General features: G+C 38.0%; 2 protein-coding genes across 5 annotated transcripts in view; both read right to left on the reverse strand.

The window, feature by feature from the left end:
* The window catches only part of LOC109101060 (protein NDRG3-like), a 53,960-nt gene extending 53,713 nt beyond the window's left edge, over positions 1-247 (reverse strand). For 3 of the 4 annotated variants that reach the window (XM_042712797.1, XM_042712799.1, XM_042712795.1), the window contains exon 1: positions 98-247. The gene's annotated coding sequence lies outside the window, so the exon portion shown is untranslated. The remainder of the gene's footprint in view (positions 1-97) is intronic. The other variant, XM_042712800.1, reaches the window with a different exon arrangement.
* Positions 248-798: 551 nt separating this feature from the next.
* On the reverse strand, positions 799-21,141 carry LOC109101291 (PHD finger protein 20-like). Its single transcript, XM_042712786.1, has 18 exons — positions 21,080-21,141; positions 15,064-15,171; positions 14,604-14,775; positions 14,413-14,497; positions 11,487-11,563; positions 10,930-11,404; positions 10,412-10,513; positions 10,161-10,295; positions 9,202-9,267; positions 8,862-9,110; positions 7,958-8,125; positions 7,742-7,840; positions 5,872-6,050; positions 5,149-5,248; positions 4,770-4,965; positions 4,256-4,664; positions 2,592-2,811; positions 799-2,478 (listed from the first exon to the last, which is right to left on the reverse strand). The coding sequence occupies exons 2-18, from the start codon at positions 15,144-15,146 to the stop codon at positions 2,333-2,335; spliced, it is 2,961 nt and encodes a 986-aa protein (XP_042568720.1). The 5' UTR covers positions 15,147-15,171; positions 21,080-21,141; the 3' UTR covers positions 799-2,332.
* Positions 21,142-21,596: the final 455 nt, after the last annotated feature.

The following is a 21,596-nucleotide window of genomic DNA, read 5'->3' on the forward strand; positions in this document are numbered from 1 at the left end:
GCCTGCTGTTAGCTCGCGCTAGAACTGTTGAACTCGTCGACTTTATGAAACACATTCAAACCACAGGACTCAAAAATGAAAAGATATCGCCGCTCACCGTTCAAGAGGATCAAAATGTTCCGGATAATAACTGAAGGCAGCCGGAGAGACTTGTCGCTGGAGCGTGTGAGCGTGTGGCGGAGCTCTAGCAGCTTCCTCGCGCTGCCGGGGGAGGAGCTCACGAGAGCTGGCCGCAGGGTTGCCAGGTTTTCATTACAAGTTTCCCAATTGCTACTCAAAACTAGCCTAAAGCTAGCCCAGTCGTGTTCCGGGTGGGTTCCTCTGGTAAAATTCACATTCCAGGGACTATATATCACGTTATTGTGGTTGCTTCAACCCGCGGACATGAAAAACAACCCACGGCAACAGTGTTAAAGTAACCCTATTACGCGGGAAAATCGCGGACCTGGCAACACTGGCTGACATTAACAGCGAGTCAAACACGCGCAAGCAGCCTCTGGACAAGTGACACTACGACTTACCAGAAACAGAGTAGCCTACAAATAAAACATTTTTATTAATAGTGTTGCTAAAGCATAAAATATTATAAAAAATATTATTAACCCTAAAATGCATTCTTTTTCCTATACACTAGTAGTTATCAAACATGGGATAAAGGCCCTCAATTAAAAAAATTATATATATATATATATATATATATATATATATATATATATATATATATAAAATGCAACAAAACAATATTTAAGAAACATTACAATTTTCCAGGAATTTAAAGCAACTTGGAGTAAAAACAACTTGGAGTTTAAATGTCTGCATTTATTTCCTTGCATTTGGATTATGTGTATATTTTTCAAAACTCATTATAGATTCCCAGGGGATCCTAAAATAAAAAGTACTATGTAACATACAATGAGAGAAAGAAAAAAAAAAAGCAGACTGCAATACTTGTAAATCATAACTAGATTTTCAATGACTGTAAAGCAACAGGGCAGATGTAAAAAAAAATATTATACACAATACTGAGAAACAATCAATGGACTGTCAAACACTAGCTGTACAGAGAAAGCTAAGGACAAAACACAAACCCCCCAAACACCTTTCAGCAGGTTTTTATAAACGCACAGACCTATAACAAATGTAGTTTGTGTATTTGAGGGTGAAGGACACTCAGACTGGCCTGAAATAATATATCAGGCACAGTTTATTTGTTTAACAGTAATAGTCTAGGGGAAAACAAACAAACAAACAAAATAACAGCACAGGGTGAGATCCCAGCCTTTCCTCTCGTTCTCTTCCTGACCATACAATACTCAGACCCGCACCGTATAAAAGAAAACCAACAGACAGACGTAAAAAGGTGGCAGAATCAATAACTTAAATTCACAATTACAATAACTTAAATCCATCTACTGTAATGTCTTAAACAAAAACAATCTTGTAGACTTGAAAGTAACAGAAAAATTTACAGAACACAGTATCAGAAACATGGGGGGGGGGAATGCATACAAAAATTCAGTATGCAAGAGCACAACATTCTGTGCTTGTTTAAAGTTGTTTAACCAGTGGAAACAAAGTTCACTGATTTGAAATGCAAGCAACATCAATTGTGTCAAAAATTAGAGGGTTATAGGCAGAAAGCCCACAACTACAGTATTCACAACAGATCAGAGTATACAGGAAGTCTTTACTGTAAATGCAACAGTTTAGATCAGAAATAAAAAAGAACATGAATTTAAGCAGTTGGTTGGGTTATTTACAAGATTACTTTTTAGTACAAATATAGAATTAAAATGCACGTACTTGCAGATTAAAATATATTTTCATATTGTTATACTCATATTTAACATTTTTTTTTCACAGCAAAATACCATTTGGGTCCTTAAGCTTTTTTTTTCACCCAGAGCAAAGACGTGCCAAGAGAGTTCAAAATGATCACTTATGAACTAACATAAAATAATTATTTAGCATGTGAAGAATACAGAGGAAATTACATAATAAAACAATAATAAAATACTTCCTAAGTCTATGATAGACATAGCTAAGTGCTACTGTGAAGCATTATATTCCACAAAAAAAAATAAAAAAAAATTGTTTGCATCAGGTATTGTTAGCCTCAGGTTTCATCAGTTTTTTCTAACCGGTGACTACTGTTAACCTGCTGACTCCAACATGCATGTGCCACTGTCACATCAGTGTTAGCTGGAATCATTTAAGGGTATCCTCTCACAAAACAGGCACATGTAAGCATTTCAGCAGTTTCTAATCAGACCTCAAGGGACTCTGTGTGTATTCAACTGAGTGTGAGCCATTTGTATGTTCTCTGGCGCCCTCAAGAGGACGAGGAGCAGAGTGCGATCTGCTGGACTGTTCCCAGGTCAGTCAGGAGCTGTCTGATGCGATGTTTCAGCTGAGGGAGGCGTGCCAGCGGATCTGGAGGTTCCAGCTCACCTGTGTAGTCTAGCCAACTCTCCAGCACTGCATTATGATATCGACATGTTAATATGAACAAAGATATAAAATACATCCATCTGAAATTGTTTATGGTTTAAATATTTTTAAACCAGGGCATCTGTTTGTAAAAGTCTCACCGTCTAGTTCTCGCTCGATAAGGTCCATCCTGTGTGTCACCTCGTCCTGCACTGCTTCAATGTGCTCCAGCAGGTTCAGCTGCCACTGCTGGTGCAGCACAAGGTCAGGGTCAGGCTTTGGGTCAGGGGTCACAGGGTCAGGCTCCTCTTCCTTGATTTCTACCACACAACTCTTTTCCTGCTCTGCGGAAACCAGTTGTTTCATACGGCTCTCCAGCTCCTGACAACAGAAACCAATGGGTCACATGTTTGGTGTGTAATGATTATTGATGATGCTGCGACTATTCGCCAGCACTGTGACACATTTTTAACAGACTTAGAGCTAATTTGACGAGAGATATCAAACTGATTTGAAACCAGATTTCAAACTGGTATGAAAACAGATTTCAAACCATTTTAAAATCACATTGAACAGTTTTACGACAAACAGTTGGTCTGAAAACAGATAAATCAAATATTTAGAAAATAGACTTCAAACTGGTTTAACAAAAGACAAACTGACAGATGTCAAACTGTTTGAAAACAGACGTTTTGAAAACTAGACTGGTTTGACATACAGATTTGACAACAGCTCTCAAACTGATTTAAAAAAAAAAATAAAAAAAATTCTCAGTCTGATTTGAAAATTCTCAAACTGGTTTGAAAACAGATTTCAAACCATTTTAAAATCACATTGAACTGTTTTGACGACAAACAGTTGGTTTGAAAACAAATCAAATATTTAGAAAACATACTTCAAACTGGTTTAACAAAAGAAAAACTGACTTAAAAACAGATCTCAAACTGGTTTGAAAATAGATTATCAACCTGTATGAAAACAGACATTTTGAAAACAAAACTGGTTTGACATACAGATCTGACAACAGCTCTCTAACTGGGTTTGAAAATCATCAAACTGATTTAAAAAAAATAAAAATAAAAAATTTTCAGTCTGATTTGAAAATTCTCAAACTGGTTTGAAAATCAGCTGGTCTGAAAACAGATTTCAAACTGGTTTGAAAACAGATTTCAAACCATTTTAAAATCACACTGAACTGTTTTGACGACAAACAGTTGATTTGAAAACAAATCAAATATTTAGAAAACAGATCTCAAACTGGTTTGAAAATAGATTATCCACCTGTATGAAAACAGACATTTTGAAAACAAAACTGGTTTCACATACAGATTTGACAACAGCTCTCGAATTGGTTTGACAACAGTTCTCAAATGGTTTTGAAGATGATCAAACTGATTTTGAAAAAAAAAAAAAAAAAAAAAAAAAAAAAAAAAATAATAATAATAATAATAATAATAATACTATTATTATTATTATTATTATTTATATATATATATATATATATATATATATATATATATATATATATATATATATATATATATATATATATATATATATATTTAGCAGCTAAAAAATCAGCTGATTTGAAAATTCTTGTACTGGTGTGAAAATAGAGTATCAGCTGGTCTGAAAACAGATTTCAAACTGGTTTGAAAACAGATTGTGGAAATGTGCCTCAGGATCAGTTGGGCAGGAGAATGATTTTGTAATTGACACACCTAGTCTGTGATTGATTGTGTACAGTGTTGTGCACTAACAAACAAAAAACATAACTATGTCCTCGAATTTTAGGCCAAGTGCACAGTAAAAGTTTGTAACTTACCTTACTAAAGGAGCTTTCGGTCAGCTGAAGCTTGTGCTGATCGTGGTCCAGTGGTGTGCCGTACCTCTGCTCGGCCATCTCTAGTAGGTCCTCTGTGCTCCTAAGACTGTCCTCCAGCTCAGAACCGCAACGTGTCTCCACCACAAGTCTTCTCTCCACCGCCGGGTAGTACGTACGGGGCTTCTGGTAGCAGTGCTCGCTGCTAATGTACGAGTCCTGAAAAGAGCAATGCGTCTCCACAGGTGATGGGACTTCGCTTTTCAATGTCTCAAACTCATTCACTCCCATTTCAAGGGGTGAGGAGGGGAAGGGAGTAGCTATGCCCGAGTCACCTGCCATCTTCCTCCGTAGGCTGTCTGCAGGTTTCCAGGGCTGCCGCCAGAACTTCAGATCTGGATGGGCTTGTGTCCTAAAAAGAGGGCAGCTTTGCTTCACACCTCAATCTTTCACAATTTACTTTATTAGTCAAATAGTCGGATGCGTCAAAAGCATTACAGCAGTAGGAATTACTTACTGTAGGATGCTCATTTTGAGCTGAAGGCCGTTCAGGACCTCAAACACACGGTGGACGTCCCCCAGAAGCTGATGGGCGGCTACCACTTTCTTACTGTTCTGGTGGGAGTAGTTCTCCTCCAGGAAAGACAAGCCATACATGTGACCGCTGCTCAGCCAGTCTTTATCATACCAGTACCTTTGACTCTGCCTCTGGGCTGCATACAGAAACGCGCAAATTTAAAGATTAACACAAAGCCCAGCAACAAACTGTAATGAAGTGGTTGTCATATTTTGATCCTTGTTCTGTTTTGTCAACACAAAGTCCAGACAAACGAACATCAAATTAAAAGTTATTATATGCTAAGCTGAGATGGTTTGGGGAAGTTCCGGTGTCTCACCTGGTGGGTCTCTGCAGATGTAACAGCTGTAGCTGTCTGGCACGCTGTCCTCATACAGACCCATACACGTCCCATGCTGCCAGCACAAACACTCATCACACTGCAGAGAGCACAGGACACACCCTTCAGTCTCCCAGACAATTACTGAACATGCATACCAACCTTTAAAATCCTAATATATCACCACATCAAATAATTCATTATTCACAAAATACATCAAGTAATTGTGCCAGTGCTTAATAGATTTAAATTCTGTGCCCAGGTTTTTCTTCATACTATAGCGACTTCCAGGAAACACAAAACTGACACCATTGGATGAGAAAAAACAAACTGCATTAAGTTTGATGATTGTCTTCTGTTCTGTAGAGCTCAACATTTACAGCTGATTCCATATCGTATCAACACGGATACTGAACTGAATCAACATTGATCTGATTTTAGCTGCTGTTCGTTAACAACACTGCTGCCTTTAGTAGAACTGCTTATAGCTGAATTGAACTTGTTTCATAATTACTGATCTCAACTGAATTAACACTGAACAGACCTAAGCAATGATGCTACTGTATTTCAGAGCTTTTTTATGAAAAAAGAAAAATCAGAACAAAAACTCTTCAAAATGAAATTCTACAATTATGGGAAATGTGGGAGAAATTCTTCTAAAAACATTAAGAAATAAAACCAGAGAATTGAGGTCTGGTCCGATTTCAGAGGGTGGAAGCTCACCTGTATCATGAAGTCGTTCTCCTCCTGCGCTTCACAAATACAGCGTACGATCTCAGAGCCGTGAGTGACCGTTTCCACACCCTGCTCTGAGAGGGGCACGTTCAGATCCAGCTCAGCGTCAGACTCGTCCTCACTCCATACAGGACTGTCTGAGGACAAATCACTGCTGCTGTCTTCACCTGGAGGAGACAAGACGACCACCACATACACTAAAGCAGCAGATTTGATCTGTTTTTATAACACCGTCATCCATGCAAGACAATCAGCAACTCTAATCACACATGCACACACGTTAAAAACATACAACACTAGAGAGAAAAATCTACAGGGCGGCAATGACTAGACATATCTGACATTGGACAACTAGTCAAGACACTGAGAGACAAGGCAGGAGAAAAACACAAAGCAGGCAGCTGTGAGTTCGGAGGACCTGCGCTCTGTGGTACGCACCCTGGCTGAGCATCTTTTCAGGGATGTGACCCGTGTAGGATCGGTGTGTGAGGGAGAGGGGCAATTTGTGGGCCGAATTCAGATTGCAGGGGAGAGGCTTTAGGCCAATGCTCTCCTCAGTGCTGTAACAGTCTGTCAGAGGAGGAAGAGCAGACGCCACACACAGGGTTAAACACAGACCGAGCTGTTCCTCACCGACGAGGCGGCGTGTAGATCTGATTCAGTTCTTGATGTTGTCAAGAGGGATTGGCAACCAAAACGCTCATTTTGTGGGTGGCTGCGCACTTTAAGAGTCTATTAATAACTCAAGATGAATGGCACATAGACGTGGTGTCCCAGCACTGACACATTGTGCTGTGATTTCAATGTGTTGAGCACTGCTTCTAAAATTATTCATCTTCAGTAATAAGTGAATTGAATAAATAGAGTAAAACGAGTGTGTTTCATTTAAAAGACAGTTTGTACATCATCTTGCATCTACTTTGAGTGGCATGTGGGAGAGGGAGTGGCTCTTAGAAATGAGTCAAAAGCTGATTGGTTGCCCACATGAGTGAAATGTTCAATGGCAAATGGACAAAGAAATTAAATCGCAAATATTCTTTAAAATGCCATTTAAAAATGTGCATTTAAAACGATTATAGAAATATTTTTATTTTTTTATTTAAATACATTTTAAAACATTAAATCATTTTAAATATCATTTTTTTCCTTAAAATTATTTAATCATTTTAACTACATTTTAAATTATGAATTAAATAAGCAGTCTTAAATATGTCCATTAATTTGTTCATTACATTTTTTTAAACTGTTTTCATTTTATGTTTATTTATTTATTTATACTTAATTCATAAATTAAAAAATAAATTATTTTAAGGACAAGTTTAGTCTTTTATGAACAGGCACTAGTAATGTACAGTATAAGGCAGTAATTATAAGGTAGTCATTTATAAGACAGAGTATCTTCCTACCTTAAAAAAAAAAAAAAAACATGTGCATCTTTATATTCTGTACAGAAGTTGAACTCTGGTCTGAAAATTCACATAGCATGAGACATTTGAGAAACAGAGCATCTAAACATCACCAACTAAGAATTAAATGTGTAAGAAACTAATTTCATTAATCCAACTTTAAAGAAATATTTGAAAAATAACTTCAATTAGAAAGCTGGATGGTTTTTAAGCGTGGCATTGGTAGATGCTATGTTTTTACATTTTAAATGTATAACTTGTTATAAATAGTTTATTATTTATGCCAAACAGAAACCCTAGAGCATGACGTCAGATCCCACTGCTCGAATATATAGCCAGGTCTGAAGTAATTTTACATAATTGAGAAAGTGTGCAGCTCCAGCAGACAAACAGAGGGAACAGCAGAGAGCTGAAGACACAGAGACACCACTGCCCTAAAACAGCCGTCTCACCTGACTTCGACTTCCTTTTCTTCTTCTTCTTTTTCTTCAGTTTGATGCGGAAGAAATCCCTCTGCCGCTTCTCCCTCAGCCTCTCCCGTTCTTTCGCTCCTCAGATGAGAAAATCAATCTCTATTACAGTCATGGCCTGATTGTGGTAATATGCAGAGGAATCAGCGTGAGCATGTGCACATAAATGCATGGAATGATCACGATGTTCTCCAATACCTGTTTCCTTGGCAACCCAGTCTCTGTCGTCATGCAGCGAGCAGTTGAAGTGTTGGTTCTCTTTGCTCCTCTCTGCGCCCAGCGTGGCCGAGCGCTGCCGGTGCATGGCGACAGCAGGGGGCGACAGAGTGCGACCTGACCTACTGTCACTCAGAGGAGAGGGAGTATCTGCGGGAGGAAGTTCCGGCACACATTAGCTGTGTCCGAAATCACTCACTCGTTCACTCATCCACTAATCCCTATATAGTGTATGGCAGTTGAGTGGACTATATCAGAAAGAAGTGAACGGATTTGGACGGTGACGTATCTTGGAGACTTGGAGCTGTTTCAAAAACATTGCCATATGTACTTTTATATTACATGCACCTTATTTTAGAAAATAATATTAATAGCAATAATACTCAAAATGACTTTATATTGTAATTATACATACCTCCGCGTCAGCTTTTCATCGATAGTATATAATTAATTTGTTTTGTAATGCTTTTATGTTCATAATCATTAAATGCTATTAAAATATTGAGAACAAAAATAAACACATGAAGTCGTTCACTCAGAATTCTGACTATTTTCCTTAGAATTACGACTTTAAATTTACATTTTCCCACTTATGAATAATAATAATAGATGATAATAATAATAATAATAATATAACTGACTATTTATCTCACAATTCAATTCCGAGTTTTCTTCTCAGGGAGCGTTTACACAACATCGTTTTCAACTAAAAATGGAAAACTATTTATGCATGTTGGCTGAGCACTATATGAGCACATTAATGATGCTAATGCAAGTAAACACATAAATAGGGACAAAATGTCAATGGGCTTGATCGGCAACCTGAACAAAAACAAACACCCACACAAACAGCTAAAGTGAATACTGATAGACAAAGTGCACTAACGGTGGGAAGCCGAGACGGTCCGGCGCCTGCGAGGGGTCTCCTTGCTGTGGATCTGTTTGTCTGAGGAGCGCGTCTGGGCGCAGGGAGGGGGGCTTGGGTCGCTCTGTGCGTGATAGTACTTCATGTGGTAGTGCAGCAGGGACGCCTTGCGGAAAGACTTGAGGCAGCCTGCGATCTTGCATTTGAACAGGTTGTGGTCCAGCTCAATGGACAGGATAGGGGGCGGCTGGTTTTTGATGACCCTGTACACTGAGGGAGGAAAAGGGCAATGAGGTCACACACCGGCAGGCTTTTACACTGTATCGGCGAGAGAGAGTGAAAGCGAGGGTGGTGTACTCACATGGTTCTCTGCTATACTTGTTTGTGGTTGGAAGGTGGATTGTTTGTGGCTGTTTGACTGCTGCATCTGAGAAAGCAGTGCGCTAGTTAGCACATCATATATCTCTGAAGATTTGTACATATTCTGAAGAATATGTGAGTGATGCCTTGTGCAAAATTGACTGCTACAATAGCAGGGTGCTATTAACATTTGCATTAACACCAGGTTTATTATTTTAAATTATTACATGTAATAATGACTATAATAATGATGATGTGAATGAACTTTTTAACCTGCAGAGGCTGCCAATGGACTGGCAACTGATGTTGTTACACATTTGTCACAAGATCAAACCCTTATTTTTGGGGCAAAACTAGATTGCATTTAAATATTTTACATTTATTTTAAATTCACATTTAATATTTGGCTACTTCATCCACTTTCTTATGATACAAGGCTGCAGTGACTAATTTCAAACATGTGGATGCAGGGGTTTTGAAACCACAATAAAAAACAATTCTTATAGTTAGAAACATATTGGTGTATTCACACATTGTAATTAAAGTCTACTTTACATTAACCTATGAAATCTATGAATTTTTTCATCTTCAAATGTTAAACCATCAAGCTTTTATTTTGATGGAAAAATCCCTTAAAGCTTCTTTGTTGGCAACAGGTTTCTAAAAGCTTTTTATTACAAATCTGGAGGAATGAGTGCCATATGTTGCATAATTAAACTGAGTAATTATGACAGCCCAAACAAATTACATTTCAAAATACATTAAAATAGAATTGTTTTAAATTGTAATATTATTTCACAATAGTACTTTTTTTTTCTTTTGTGAGCATAAGAGACTATAAATTATTTCATAAGAGAAATAAATAAATAAACAAACACTCACCCTTAGTATGAAAAATAGCAATAATGATTCTTAGCAAACACATCTGATTATCAAACTGAAACACAGGAGGACGTTTACCAAGATCAGGTGTGGATCCTGCCTCCTCTTTGGGTGCTGTATTTTCTGCATGACTGGTTGGGCCATCCTTACTTTCTAAAGTCTCTGGGACAGGGTCTGATTTAACCGGTTTGATCTGGGATTGACTGTTTCTGTCTATGAGGGGATCAGAGACATAATGTCCTGTCAGATGGTTTAATCACCAGCCAGTATAAAGAATAACAAGTGGAACAGAAGACTGAAGTTATCATCAAGTGACAGAGAGAGTGAACCTGTGCTTGAATTGGCTCTGCTCCTTTTGGACGGTGGCATCTGTCCTGTTGATGCACGTCTCTTCCTCAGTTCTGGACCGCTGGACGTTTCCACATCTATTCCTGTGAACGAATTTGAATCATCAAGTCTGAGCATAACACATGAGTAAATCACCCATTTTGTAACTCAAAGCAATCAACTTGACGACAACGGTCTCGCAAAATAGCTTCTGTAGCTCAAATCACTGGTCCAGCTAACAGACACGCATGTTCTGGTGTAAACAAACCGACACTGTCTATTAAAAAGCAATTTGCTCTTTTAACTGAAAGGCAGGACTCTCTTTTCTACAGATATCAAATTGAGCATCTTGATTTCTCCCAGTCATTTTTATTCAAGTGCTCATCTCCTCTCTTCACACTGCTCAGCTAATGCTGTCCGTTGGTGTGCGTGTGAGGCTGAATCTGGCTCTTGGAACTGAATCACAACCAAATCAAATATTCAGATGTAACACCCCAATGTTCCTCTAAACCAAACTCACCATCTGCCATCCTACTCCGTGTCCTTCTGGGCAGACCGGTGCTTTCATCTGTTGCTTCTTCCTTCTCTTTCTTGTCTCCGTCGTTCTTGTCCACGCCATTTTGAAGTGCTTTGGACTCCTCCTGTCCTCCATTCATCTCTTTCTCCTCTGGTTTGTTCGATTCTCCATTCTCAAGCAGTTCGGTCTTGTTTTCTTCACTGGGCTGTTTTTGGTTGTGCTCTGCAGAACTCTGCTCGGATTCGTTCAATATCTTCGTTTCAGTGCTTTCACTCTCTCCACCATTTTGGAGCGCTCTGGACTCATCCATCACTGTGGCGTCTTCTTCATCCTCCTCCGACTCGCTCTCTCCATCCTGGTCAGACGTGCTGTGTCTCGAGCTGTTACTTCTGCTGTTGCCGTTCTCCTTGGTCGTCCATTTTTTCCCGTTCTGATCGCCCCGCTTTCGAGTCTGCTGATTAGTCCTGCCTTCAGAGCTCTGTAGATAAAGACAAACTCATTAAACCGGTTTTTAATGGGCTGGTTTAATAATTATTGGAGCTGAGGCAATCGCTTCTCACCTCCTTGCGGAACGGCTTCACCTTAATCCCCTTCACTGTCTTTATGACTCCATCAAAAAACTTCACTGTGTAGAAACCTGAGACATCACACAAGCACAGCCATTTGTAATGCTCAACACTTCCATAATATAATGTGTGTAAAATACATATCTATGAAAGATGCACTTATAATAAAACTCTTGCTGATACTGATTAAGTCACAATGAAGCTAATCTATTGTATTTAAAAACTTGAATCAATTACTTTATATGCCACAAGTGAATTTAGGCATCACAACATTATAGTTAACAGTATGAAATATAAATATTCAGAGACTGCCTATATTCTATTTTCTGAAAATTTTACATTTCACATTTACTATTCACATTTATTAAGTTAACAGTGTTTTTAAATATTAACATGAAGTGAGCGTTAAAATGACAGCAAAGTTAATAATGTAAAAATACAGGAAATGAGCAGCACAAATAAATATGCAATATTAAATATAGATACGTATATACTACTTAGGAGTGTGTGATATATATTGTCTACGATAATATCATAATTGTTGTTTAAATGATATGCGACTTGACATTATCAAGTATTTTGCAAAAACCAAACAAAAAAACACAATAAAAACATAGTGCACGCCTACACTATGAGATAAGTTAGGCTACTGCGCATTCGTTAAGCCTAGTTCAGACTACAAGACTTTAAACGTCGGCAGATCACTGTGCTGTTCACACTACATGACTTGCTGTCTGTCTTGAGTCGTTGTGGTGTTCACATTACGTGACACTCTGTCAGCCAACTCTACAAGTTCCCCAAACCACATTTTCTCATGAAAACACACGCGAGAAGTTGAACGGGAATGATGCGAAACAGGAGTGGTTTATTTAAAAATGGATGTAAGGAAGAAGTTAGTGCTGCAAGCTGTTTGTTTGATGATCTGTTCTGATGCATTTCTTGCGTCCAGACTTTTCTTAAAGCTGTGTTGGTGCTGTTTTTCTTCCGCTGTTCTCAACACATGCCTTGCTCATTGGCTGTAGCACGTTTTTAAAACATCAAAACATTAATTATGCATTTGTAACTGCAGGTTAAATGCATTCATGTCCTTCATTAAAATGTCTGTGTGAATGCATCTAAACGCCACTTCAGATGTGGATTCTGTGCACCTCTTCATTGCAAAAACACAAATTTTGTTGTTTTTTTTGCACAAATTTAATTTGACTGGTGATTTGATTTGATTAGTGTCCTACCATTTTAATTTATTGATTAAATGTAAGAATTTGACACAAAAGATGATGCATACATTTAATTAGGTTAGAAATAAAATTGGCTTTATAAAAGGTAAAAATGCCCATAAAAGGTATAAATCAATTTAAACTTAAATATTCATTTCTGTTACTCCTGCAAACTAACCACCTCACAGAATATGAAGAATATCAAAAGCTTTGCCAAAGTACCAGCACAATAACACGCTCAGCAAGTAATTATCGATATTGATAATTCCATAAAATTTAGATACTTTAAAAAATTTTAGGGTAAGTTTTTTCTTAATGGTTCTTAATTTTTCAAATGGTCTCTTATGCCCTCCAAAGCTGCATTTTTTAAAATCAAAAATACAGTAAAAATATTGTGAAATATAAACAATTTACGAATATAGCTACGGGCAGCAATCATGGGCCCAAGCCATCAGTCCAGCCGCCACCCCGGTGGCATCAGGAAAACGGTGCACAGTGGGCACATGCATTTACAGTAACCTACTGGCAGTCTGGTTTTAAGGGTTACAGCAATGAAAGGGTTACACTATAACATCAAGAGTGTGAAAAACGCACACACAGACAACAATATACTGTATAAAACTTTGCTAATACTTTACAATACAATTTAATTAACATTAACTATATTAGTTAACATGGACAATTATTATATAGCATTTATTAATGTTAGTCAATATTAAGTTTAAAACTTACTAATACATTATTAAAATTTAAAGTTTTATCTGTTAACATTAGTTAATGTACTGTGTAGTACTTTGAGTAAAAATAATGATTTCAAAGGATTTTGAAAATTATACACTTCCTGCTGCCAGTTGGTGGTGATGTAAATGACTCCTAATAGTCACATCTATGTTATCAGCATCATACAACGAACAATCTGCTGAAGTTTGAATAACATCAGACAAAGTGTGCAAAAGTTATTAAACACTTGTTTCTAATAACTCTCCAGTAACACCTTCCCAACTCCAAACATACCGAGATATCAAAAAACCCTATGAAATCTCTAATACCCATTGTCATTGTGTTGACCTATTTTGGTGGCAATTGGATGAAAATCCAAGTATCCTGTGTGCTTTTCACAAAACCATGAGTGCTGACTCTCAGAAAAAAAAAGTTGTTCGGCCTGATGAGATCTATACATGTATGAGTTTTGGTGACTGTTGGTCAAAAGGTTCTACAAAGTCCTTCAAATATGGCCTTATTTAGGTGTGATCCTTTGCAAATCATTCTGATGTTCTGATTTGCTGCTCAAGAAACATTTCTGATTATTATCAATGTTGAAAAAACTTGTGCAGCTTAGTATTTTTGTGGAAATTGTAATATTTTGTAGAAACTTTTTTTTATTCAGGATTCTTTGATGAATAGAAAGTTCAAAAGCACATTTATTTGAAATCTTTTGTGACATAAATATCTTTACTGTCACTTTTGATCAGTGTAATGCAACTATGCTCAAAAATATTAATTTCTAAATTAAAAAAAGGAATGGAAATATAGATTTGACTGTTTAATAAATACATGTATAATTTATATGAATATTATGATGAATTTTAAGTAATTATATTTTTTTTAAATTAAACTTATTAAAATAAACTTTGAAGAATTTGAAGCTGGACCATTCAGAAGATAAACTGAGGATTAATGTTGTGAGTGTTGCGAGTACACACCATCTTTGTCCCGGGACAGGATCTTAGCAGGGTAGTACCGACAGTCTGACCAGCTGGCAAGAACTTTCTGGTTGACATGAAAGCCCTGAGAAGAGAAACATATCTATATATATTCTAGCAACATAAGTCAGAGATCAACTTTGCCCATGCAGACTGAAGTGACTCAGCACAGTTAAACAGGAAGTGCTTACTGGAGCGCTCTGCCGTTCAGGGAGACCTTGTTTTCGAAGCTGGATTCGTTGCACGGGTCTGAGGTATGGACTGCTCCAGTCAAACCACTCATCATAACGGTGACTCCACTGCCTGTAGTGGATCAAAACCTTCTCGTCTTCATAGTCGATCTTCTCAATGCTAGCTGCATACCTGTCAACACAAAACAAGCAATGAAATGACCTATTTCAGATTATTTACAGGTCACATCTGGGTCTCTAAAGTTGAAAAAAGATCTTTGAAGTGAGTATTATGAAACACATCAAATAAACTCAGATTTAGATGGCTGAATTTCAGATTTTCCTGTGGGCAAATTTAGAATTTTCAAAAATCCTGGAATGCAACAGAACTAGTGGCATCAGCACCAGTGAAGCATCTGAATTTCAATCAGGCCGAGTAAACGAACGGATGGCAGAACGGAAGCAGAGGAAAGACACTGACCAGTTCTTCAGACTGTCCCTCGCCTCCAGCTGCGCTCCCACCTCGAACGTGATCCCACGCCTGTGAGGAGGGCTCTTTGACATGCTGGGCACACACTCACACACCAACCTGCGAAAACAGACACATTATGGGGTCAGAGGTAAAGGATGTTACCATCATGGACGGCACAACCTAACCAAGAGGCTCATAAATAAATAATAGCCTACAGCCTAAGGTACATAATAGAGCCCTTTCCAGCACTTTTTTGCACAACAATTTGATGAGACTTTTATTTGAAGCTGATGATTTCAAAGCTTATATTTTTCCCCAAAACAAATTTTAGTTAGAGCTAGGTTACAGCTGTCCATCGGTTATCTACCTTCTCTAAATGTGCTTAAAATATAATTTCAATGACTGACTTTTGGGTGACTGGAACTGTAATTTTTCACCTTCAAAAAGCTGCCATGAAAGTATAGACATGGCAGTTTAGATAATATTGCTCATAAAATAAAGATAAACGTTGATTACTGATGTTAAATCTCTATTATGTAGAGTGTAATGTATTCTCTAATTGAGGAGTTCTATTATTTATGCTTCAATCAATTTGATTTTGGCAGCCGTTACAGATTTCTTGTCATCTGAAGCAGCTAACATATATCGACTGACGACTGAAATATGCCGCAGACGCGTGATGATGCATGTCAAAAATGTGGGTTACATGAGCTCTTTATATTTACCACATCTCTCATGCTGGTTTGTTTACAGTGTACACAAATCTTTTGCCTTAGCGTGATTTATGTTATGATTATGATTGTTAAAGTTGATCAAAACTACGCAAAGCATGACTTTAAAACAAATATTCAAAAATCATATAACCACTGAACAACAGACGTGATCACAAACAGTCATTATAGATGTCCTAATGATGGGTCTAAACGATTACTGACTGTCTATCGAGCTCACTCATGAAGAGCTGATCATTAAATCAACAAACCTATCAAAAAAACAATCTCACCTGTTTTAAAAGCTCACTGTATTATGTAGAGTGTTATGAGAGCGAGATTGACTGAGTGAGTGTGCGGCGTGATTAAAATGGAGTCTTCAAGCAATGAGGATAATTTTGTTGTCCTCTCTCTTCTTATAAAGAGAAAAAGAAAGGAAATATTGCAAGCCGTTGATTATCCTGCTTATTCCATGGTCATTTGGCAACATTGACAACTTAAAGCTGTTTATGATGTTAGCAGCACAATATTTGAGCGGACGGGTAAAAACAACGGTTATTTTTGTCAGTTATGGCTTGTTAGATCTAGCATTCTGCCCGCTTCAAATCAGACACGGAGATGAAATTACAGAGGTGGAAAGTAACGAATTACTTTTACTTGCGTTACTTAAGCACATTTAGTTTGAAGTATTGTACTTCGCTACATTTTAAAACATTAATTACGGAGTTAAAATCCCTGGAAACTGAAGTAAATAATGGGTACTATTCCTTGATTTTAAGTCAGTTTATAGTATTGAAGTTCAAGTTTTTCTGAAGTAAATAATGGGCTACATTTTAAAACATTAATTACGGAGTTAAAATCCCTGGAAACTGAAGTAAATAATGGGCAGGAGAACAAACTGGAGCTAAAATCACAAGAAATATGCAGACGGACAAGACAGGCGTTATGGTGCAGACCCAGCTGAAAACTAAACGTGCTTTCAGATGGAGCAGCATTTACTACACAGAGCTGTAGTTCACTGACAAGTTACGCAAAAAATAAAAAATAAAAACGCAGATGATTTTACTGCGCGATTATGAAATCGAAGAAACTGTTAGCGATAATGAAAGCTGTTTGCATAGCTTCTCAGTGAACTATTGCTCTGTGTAGTAAATGCTGCTCCATCTGAAAGCATGTGAAAATACCACATTTAATAACATTTTTACTCCAAACTCACTTCATAACGTCAGTCGAGTGTTTGAAATAAACCCTTCTGTGAGATGATGTGGCTTCTTACACAGAATAAGGCATGCAACATATTTCATAGTATTCTAAACAGTGATAAAGGCACTGCATTATAAATATACTTTATTTTACATTTACTTACAGTGCATTTTAGGCCATACATTTTTTTTTACCAGTATGTGTGTTCTCTGGGAATCAAACCCACAACCTTTTGCGCTACTAACGCATTGCTCTACCACTGAGCCACAGGAACACATTTTAGTGAAAATAATAACAACAACAACAACAACAACTCTGATAAACCATATATTGTCATAATCGTGTGTTTATTAGTCACGTTGAATTAATAAAAGCAGTTAAATCTTCTGTTTATCCAGCTACCGCTATAGGCATTTCCTGGGTTTCTCCTTCGGGGTGTATATGGAGTTTCATCGTGAGAGCGCCCTCTGGCCGTTGGATAGAGATTTACTGCTGATCACAGAACCGTGCTTCACTGAAAGATACACATGAGAATCACAGCTTCTGTAGAATCGCGATCTCGATTCCATTTCGATTTATCGTGTGGCCCGAGCTCTATTATGCAGTGTGAGCCGTGTTTGCCTAGGGAGACCAAACTAGCAGCTTATTAAATCTCGACATCAACCCTTCGCAAGCATGTAGAGGTAAGGTTAATACTTGCATCGTTGCTTTGGTGGTTAAAATGAAGTTTTGACAGTTTAGCAAAAGGTTTTGCACAAATTAGCCAAAAAGACAGTGGTGCAGGGTGTGCGATATACATTGTCTGTGATAATGTCGTGATTGTTGTTTTAATGATGTGCAATTTGACATTATCAGTATTTTGCAAAAAAACAAAAAAAAAAAAACACTCCTACAGAGTGCCGTGAAGTCTAGTAGATTAGACTAGTGTGCGCGCGCATTTATAGACTGTGTTTCTTCACTGCGTGATTCAGTCTGCTAAAATGCAATTACAATGATCACAAAACTGAAGATATAGGTGCAGAAAATGTATATATTTATATCATATCATACAGTAAATCAATATCACATGAAGAGTGCCATTTTTTTCCTCCAAAAATCAGCATGATTGCATATAGATTTTTTTTTTTTACAACAGTTCAATAAACAAGTTAGTTAAGAGACTTACATTTTATACACCATATTGCCTGTTTTTGCTCTATTTCGACAACAAAAATAATTTCAAACACAGCCACCAAAGCACAGTTTTGCATCTCTGAGCAACATGACAGTGTTTCTTTCCTGAATGAATCAACCGTTTAAATGATTCGGTTTAATCACAATGACTCACTTATTAATAGTGACTTGCTGACACCTACTGGTGGTTTTAATTTCACATTTAATGTATCTTTTGATTTTTTATCATTTCAATTGAGTATTCAACATTTTGTGTGTGCGCAGCGCGATCTGCAATCTCCGACCTCTCTCACTGTGTGTGTGCGCAATCTGCGCATCAATTTAAACAGCGCATTAATAAAGAACGATGATTAAACTGATTTGGAACTATCTGTGCATAAACAGTTTTAATGCATACTGGCCGGCCAATCAGAATTGAGTATTCAGACAGACCATGGAATAAATACATACAGACCGATTTCAGTGTTTGCAAACAGTGATGATGTCTTTTGTGGGCAGAACCTATCTGGTGGCAGAAAATGGCAGTTTTAACATAACAGTCTACAGAAGCCATAGAATAAAAGAATTAAAAAAAAAAGAAGAAGGTAATTTTCAGTTATGTCAAAATTCTGACTTTGTTCTTGCAATTATGTGATAATGAACGCGATATTGCGTAGCTTGTCAGTGATCTACGGCTCTGTCTATTAAATGCCACTCCATTTGAAAGCAGGTGATGGCGATTTAGCGGTAATCAGGGAACCAGATTTACTGACTAGATGCGCATGATCATATCGTTAGATCATGCATCGCCCAGCTCTTGCCCCTAATGTGAATACAAATAGACTACTATTGTTAGAATATAATGTATGCTGAAATCTTTAAAACCATAGTAATCAAATCAAAATTCATCCATATCTCCCACCTCCCCCACTATAATAATAAGACCAAACCTATTGTAAAAAAAAAAATTATTCAAAAAAAAGTAGGGTAATCATAGCAGGTTTCATCCATAGTTTGTCAGTTTAAATGTCTGCGTTTAGCTTCAAAATGGCATCTTTGACAACAGTATTATATAAAAATTATTTGCATTCCACTTCAGACATCCAAAGGCACAGCAATAAATAATTTTCACTTATTCCATCGATTTTACCCGTTTCCCTCCACTTGTTACCAGTGTTTTTCTGCTCACAACTGACTTTGTTACCAGTGTTTTTTTATAACATTAAATGCTGCCACCAGAATGGCAATGTGTGACGCAGCTGCAAGTGACAGTACACACACACACACACCACAACAGTATATATAAATATATATATATATACACTCATATATCATTAATATATCACGATATATCATATGACTTTTATATACTCTGGCGCGTATCCAGCCGTCCTATATATATATATATATACATACACATACATACATATAAAAAAACTGTTATTATTACAAAATATCTTCGATATTACTAGATGTATAAGATGCATAAGTGCCCATGTAAATAAACATTGTCATCCATAAGAATATTATTAGATCAGATGTGCAGGGAGAAAACCCCAGACATTTAGTTTACAGCAACTAACAGTTTCATAACACAGGTTCCCCATCTCAGCACAGACGCGGTTACGGTGCATTTTATAACAATTAAAATGCATTAAGTAATATTACAGAACGAAATGAGGGAGAGGAAGTGATGATGACGACACAATTCTCATTTTTGTGGGTCCCTTTAAGCACTTTTTTCCCAAGGCTGGTAGAGTGAGGACAAACATTAAAATGTAAATAATTCTGCCAGTCTGAAGAGTGGAAATAGCACAGGAAACTTGAAGCGTCACAGACTTCTTCTTAAATCAAATAAAAAAGACTGACATCGTTTACACTAAAATCCACTCCTCTCTCTATCATTAATGATCTTCATCACGATCACATGGAAGCGCGTCATCACACGCGTCCATGACTTTTCATAACCGACTCTGGCGCGTATCCAGCCGTCCTCGCGCACAGACGCGTTCCCGCAGGGCGCATACATTTTCAGTACGTCATAATCGCGGGAAACCGGCACATTTGGTTAAATCAATGCATTCACAGACCCCACGGCTCTCCCGTTTAACGGTCACGCGTTTCTACAGGCGCTTGACGCAAATGGCGCGCAATCCGTTTCCTCCTCGTTGTTTACATCGTCAGGCCAGCGGCTCATTTCTACACGCCTGTCAAAACAAGCCGCAATCAGCACAGCAAACGACAGCGACTGAAGATAAACGTGCTTTCGGTAGGAGGAGGAAAAGATCAAAGAATACATGCATCTGACGCTTCCTCTACTTCGCATGCGAAGAAAACGTGGGTGCAACGTTGTCTGCGAACTTGACGCTCACTGCTGTGCAGGCGAACAAAACCGCTATGCGATACGACCTGCACTTCACAGCGACGAGCCAGGCCCTCAAAATAAAGTTTAAGTAATTTGCTTGGCATTTTAAACTGCTATTTTGACATTACATTATTCAGATGCCGACATCGATGCGCAACAACAGCAAACCATTTGATTGGTTGAAAGCCCTGACCGACGCGAGCTCCAGCGTTCTGATTGGACGGCTCACCTGTCATTCAAACTCTGACGCTCCGCGGCCTCCGCTCGGCCTACTCCGTGCTGCATGGGACTACCGTAATAATGAGGCGAACAAAAGTCTCTCAGCTGTTTACAAAGCCTACACGCGCATTAATCGCGATCTACTTCAAGAGCATGACCGCGGCCGCTGACACTGTCCATTAATACACTGTTTGACAAAATCACTTCCATGCGTCCCGTTAACATCAAACTGGGGGAGCACATGCATGGAGGCAAGTTTCGTTTGAACAAAACAACATCATCACAACATAAACTGATACATTTCATTATTACAACAAATAAAACGTCCAAGACAGCTACTTATTATTTCGCAACACATAATCACAGCGCCGTTTACCTTTATTGTTGATAAATGTACTCCGGCAGCGAGGAAAGCAAGTCCACGCCCCCGAATACAGCAGCAAGGCCGGTGTTCTGAAATATTCGGTGTCTGAAATCATCTTTTACTCCTCCGGCGCGAGCAGCAAGGCCGGTGTCCGCGAGGCGGAGTCTGTCTGCGCATGCGCGCACGGAAGCTCGCCGAGTCGCCGCTGCTCATTTGATGGAGATTTTTTTTTGCATATTCATCTTGCTTTTCACGCTTCCGATCACAAGACGTCGGGATAGTGTAGACCTGCAGTACAGAAGCTGTATTCTTGTAGGTTATGTTTAATTCAGAGCCGTTTTGTCGTTTGTTCTCTGAATAGGACAAGACAGAGGCAGTGACTTCCCTTCCCTTTAATAATGCCATTCATTTGTACTCTAATCTAACACTGTTTATTAATTACAAGAGACTAACGTATTTATCCCTTATTTTATTCACACTCCAAATGATCTCGGTCACACTGTAAATAGATCAATAGCAATGAACAAAA

Source organism: Cyprinus carpio, chromosome A23, assembly GCF_018340385.1.
Source record: "Cyprinus carpio isolate SPL01 chromosome A23, ASM1834038v1, whole genome shotgun sequence".
Classification (NCBI taxonomy): Eukaryota; Metazoa; Chordata; class Actinopteri; order Cypriniformes; family Cyprinidae; genus Cyprinus; species Cyprinus carpio.